The sequence below is a fragment of the Tarenaya hassleriana genome, unplaced genomic scaffold (genome assembly GCF_000463585.1).
Source record: "Tarenaya hassleriana unplaced genomic scaffold, ASM46358v1 Cleome16, whole genome shotgun sequence".
Taxonomy (NCBI): domain Eukaryota; kingdom Viridiplantae; phylum Streptophyta; class Magnoliopsida; order Brassicales; family Cleomaceae; genus Tarenaya; species Tarenaya hassleriana.
In genome coordinates, this window is record NW_010965019.1 from 1788636 (window position 1) to 1793884 (window position 5249).

The following is a 5249-nucleotide window of genomic DNA, read 5'->3' on the forward strand; positions in this document are numbered from 1 at the left end:
ATTTCGTGATAATAAAAAGATAAAAAAAATAGGTTACAAAATTATGTATTTTGATCTAATATAAATTAAAATTTAAATTTTTTTAATTTTATATGGTAATAAATTTTTAAAAATGATAAATTATTATATTTTTCATTTGGAATAATTATTTGAAACTAATAGTATTATAATTTTGATTATATCATTTATGAAAATATTATATTCTAAATTATTTAGTATTAAACAAGTTTTTAATTTTTTTAGAACTTTCTATATTATATAATATTTGTATATTTTTTATACATGTATATACATTATAAATATTTATATATATAAAAGATTGAATAAATATATATATATATATATATCATTAAATATGTGCGAATATATATATGTATACATATATTTATCTATATACACATATATTTATATATATAATTTATATTTTAATCGGGTTTACGGGTCGGGTCGGACCGGTCCGGCCCGAATCCGCTTTTGGCCCGTAATTTTTCGGGTCGGGTCGGCCCGGCCTGAAGAACGAACGGGCCTTGATTTGTGAAGCCCGAGCCCGTAAATTTTACGGACGGGTTCGGGTCGGATATCGGATCTCGGGCTTTTTTAACACCCCTAGTTAAGAGTGTAGACCAATTAAACCATTTAGTCCACCAAGAATACCACGTCAACGGATTGACTCATTCAACCCATTTGATGTGATAGTTTTGGTTCGATTTATAACTGAATCGAACCAAATAATACAAATCGAATTAGAATGAGTATTTTTTTTCTTTAAAACCAGAATCCAAACTGAATATTAGAATATCTGTAAAAGTGATTTTTTACGGGATGAATGTTTTATCAATAAAATCGAAACGGATTGAGTCGAATATAAATATCGAATGGATATAATTTTTTTTTTTATAAAAATGAGTATTGAAAAACATATAGAAGTAGAATTTACTAATGATAGATATTTATATTTCTCTTTGTTTTGCAGATAAAGAAGATGGTGATTTACGCGGCTGAAGAAGCCTTCAAAGAACTCGAGACATTGTTGCGAGATCCTCCTGTCCAAATTTACTCTATGGAAAGGTCCTGACTGATTTCAACAAGAATCTTTCCTCATTCAGATAGTTGGTTTTATAAGACAGTGTTGTCATCTCTAGTTTTCACTTGATACAGATTTGTGGTTAGTTCGAAAAGATAATTACAGTTTTGGTTTTTATGTTTTTTGGATCGTAAGAAATAAAGTTCCAAACACATATTAAGTTTGAGGAAACATTCTAAATAAAACATATGAATTTGTTCAAATTTTATAGGCGAATATATAATATAATACAGATAAACTTAAGACTAAAAAATGATAAAAATGAAAAGTAAAAATATATACATATATGTATATATATACATAATACATATATATATATATCAATATACATATATACTAATAGAGAAAAAATGTAATCGCATATAAATACCTGAACTTTTACAAAATTCTCAAATAAATAACTGAATTATAAAACTCTCAAATCAATACATGAATTTTTCAAAAATTCCATATAAATACCCAAACTTTTAAAAAACTTCCAAATACAACAATTTTTGTTGACGGCGTTAATCGACGAAGTGATCAGATTCCGTTATAAATTAAACGGCGGTAATAGAATTTGGTTGTATTTGGAAGTTTTTTAATTTTTTTTTTGTTTAATGTGAGTGTATATTTAACAAAAACCAGAGTTTGTTACAATCATGCCATTGGTGCATGTAAACAAAATAAAACAAGATAAAACAAGGAATTCCCATCACAAAATGGTCAAAATAAAGAGGACATTACAAGAAACCTCGATCAGTCTAGATTAGTCGTGTTTTGGCGCATAAGAAAATATCAATTCTCCAACAATGAGCATGTTCTTCCATGGTGCTGCAACCTGAGATAGAGTATAACATTTCGTACTGCCTTGTCGAGTTTCCATCGATGATCTCGGCAAAATTTGACTCATTCTTGAATAAGCGGTTGTTCCTCTCCTGCCAAATAACGTGAATTGTCGCCTGAAAGAGGAGCTTGACAATGGTTAGTCGATCCTTTGTTGTGTTGTGTGAGTTATTCTTGATCCACGCAATGCATGCATTCAGCTCGGTTGGCGGCTTTGGCCAGCATCTCGCCGTAAAAGCAGACCATAGAGCAACACTGTGAGGACAATGTAGGAAAAGGTGTTGGTGAGTTTCTTCCTTATTCCCGCAAAGGCAACAAATTGGGTCGACATTCATTCCCCATCGTATGAGCCTGTCTCGCGTCGGTAATCTGTCTTGGAGAACCGGCCACAACAGAAAAGAGTATCGTGGTACAGATTCTCTAAACCAAATCACTGAATACCATGTGATACGGTGTACCGAGTCTAGAATTTATTATCCAATTCACAACTCATCGCAAGGATACGGATCTTCGTAACACGGGGTCGAACGCAAGGACCGGTAGCTAAATCTAAACCCTAATCGAAACCAAATCAAAGCAAGCAAGTGAAAGTGATGATGGAAGTATATGGAATGAATAGAAAATAAGGAAGCAAAGCAATAAAAACGTGTAAACTAGCAAGCAAGGATGACCGTGGGTGTCGGGACCGTATTCGAGTGTATGGGTATATGCTAAGCATGCGAGAATCACGATAATGAATTTGTATTCAGGATCGTCAAGCAACAAAGATAGAGAAATCACCTCCCGACATATAACCCACTATCTAAAGTTCTCTAAATCCATATCCCTATATGATTTATCAAACTAGATGTATGAAGAACGCTATCATCAACCCTAGATCGATCAAACCATATTTCTATGTGAGTAATACGATCTATTCTATCGATTTTGATCTGAAACTAAACTCATATTCCTATGTAGTTCAGAATCTAAAACAATTGATCACTGAGTCAGCAAACACCAATTGACATAAAGCGCAAATCGATAAAACCGAAACAAATCCAAATCGTAACCAAGTTAGGGTTCAAACATACCCAAAACACAAACAAATCTCTAACCACAGACGTGGATCTACTCACGGTTCATGAAAAACAATAAAAAGCTCATAGAAAAAGAGATGAAAGAAGGGACAGAAAAGTTCATGTCGATGTTTAGTCTTCACGATCAAATCCTCCTTCTTCTTCCCGAAATCCCATGAACTTCTATTCTTCTCTCACCAAAAGCTCTCCAAAAGTTTGTATCTAAGTATTCTCTAAGACTCTAGGACATGTTTTGTCATTTTTATAACCCTCGGGTGGCTCCCAAGAGTCATTCTTTCATTTAAACTCTTAAAATCGCGAATTAAGATTTTTCTGGGTTTTGACTCGACCGAGTCAAAGTGTTGACTCGACCGAGTCAAAGTGTTGACTCGGACCGAGTCAAGTCGGGCCCATCTGACTCGGACTCTTCACGAATTTGCTCATAACTTTCTGCTCCGGTGTCAGATTTGCGTGATTTTGGCGTCTATACGAAGCTCTTGAAATGCTCTTTTCAATGGTACAAGTACGATTTGGACTTCTATAGAGAGAGTTATTGATTTATAATACGTGTACATCTTCTGAACTTCACCTCTAATGCTCCAAAAATGCTCTTTTTGAGTCCAATCACCTCCGAAACCTGTAATTCTGTAAAACTAAAGCAAAACCGAGTTTCGTGTTCTAACACACTTAGAATGCCTATGAATGCATGTGATTATCCTGTAAAACCTAGACAAACTCTCATAAAAGTATAGAGAAAAATAAGAGTTATCACCATGGCACACGTTCTCGCGGTGACCTAAGCTGCCACCATGTCTTCGCATTTGAGAAATCTGGCTTGTATATATTGTTATCTTGCTTCCACAATGGTATGTCCGCACCTTTATCATCCGTTGGTAGCTCTCTATCCATAGCTGCAACTGAATGCTTTGAATGGCATCCATTCGAGCACCAGGAAGCCGCCATGAAGTTCCCACAACTGCATCTCGAACTGTGGTTTGTCTAGGTATACGCATCAACCTCATACCAAGCTCCCCGACAAGGTTTATGAAGGGGCCAAGGCTTGTCCAGTCGTCCAACCAAAAGTGAGTGTTTTTCCTGTCATTAACCTGCATCTTAATGAATTTCCGGGCCTCGTCTCTTATTCCCAACAACTTTCTAAAATTCCATGATGTAGTCGAACTCGGCTTCAAGTCCCAAAAGCTTTTATTCCTCATTACATTCTCATGCAACACCCAAAGAGAACCAGATTTGCTAAAAAGGAGCCAAACCTGCGTGAGTTTGAAGGCGTTGTTGTAATCTACCAGCTTGCGTAAACCAAGACCTCCCTCTTTCTTCGGTAGGCAAATTGTTTCCCAGGATACACGGGACGGAGCCTTGCTTCTGATATCGGATTTCCATAAGAAAGAGGTACAAATGTTGTCAACTTTCTTAAGGAAATGTTTTGGCAGCATAAAAATTGAGCTCCAAGAATTTACAAGTCCATAGATGACTGAACTGATAAGCTAAATCTTTCCAGCTTGGGAGAGGAATTTAGTTGTCCAGATTCTGACCTTGCCTTCAATTTTGTCCAACAACGGTTGGTAATCTTGCTTCGACAGTTTACACGGGCTTAGCGGGACGCCAAGGTAACAGACCGGCAATGATCCCAGCTTGATTCCTATTAGTGAAGATAACTCTTCCTTATGTTGATCGGTAACTCCAGCCAGAAACAACTCGGACTTGTCTAGATTAATAGTCATACCTGAAAATAAACCGAAGGAGCGGAGTATGTGATGTTGGTTTAGTGCTCTATGATGTACTGTTTATGAACTTTATTTAGATACATTTGATGTATTGATACTTTCTATGGTTTATGAGAGTATTTGATTCATTACATGTTCTTGCATACTAGATGTATTATGAAATCCATGTATCATTATGAATGATACTTAACTCCCTGGTCATGTGTCATTATGGGAATGATGACATAATAAGATTAGTATGATGTGTGATTGATGATCACATAGATGATCATAGGTATTGGATACGATCACAATCATAGGTATTCGTTGGAGAACGGAATACTGGATTGACCCGCAGGAGATTGTCACATGGACTAGCGTCATGACTTGAATCTCATATGACGGTTCCATGATTGGATCCTAAGTCCTGAGATATCTACGGAATCCAACATGAGGAGTTGTGTACTTTGATTACGTCAAACGTCCTGCGTAACAGGAGGACTATAAAGGCATGTATCAGGTACGAAACGAATCATGTGCTGGATTATAGATAGTCAAGAC

At 35.8% G+C, this 5249-nt stretch overlaps 1 protein-coding gene across 1 annotated transcript in view; it reads left to right on the forward strand.

Moving 5' to 3' along the window:
- The window catches only part of LOC104809481 (lysine-specific demethylase JMJ25), a 9576-nt gene extending 8364 nt beyond the window's left edge, over nucleotides 1-1212 (forward strand). Inside the window, exon 13 of the mRNA XM_010535491.1 lies at nucleotides 974-1212. Coding sequence (XP_010533793.1) covers nucleotides 974-1075 — 102 coding nt within the window. The 3' untranslated portion in view covers nucleotides 1076-1212. The remainder of the gene's footprint in view (nucleotides 1-973) is intronic.
- The last annotated feature ends 4037 nt before the right edge of the window (nucleotides 1213-5249 follow it).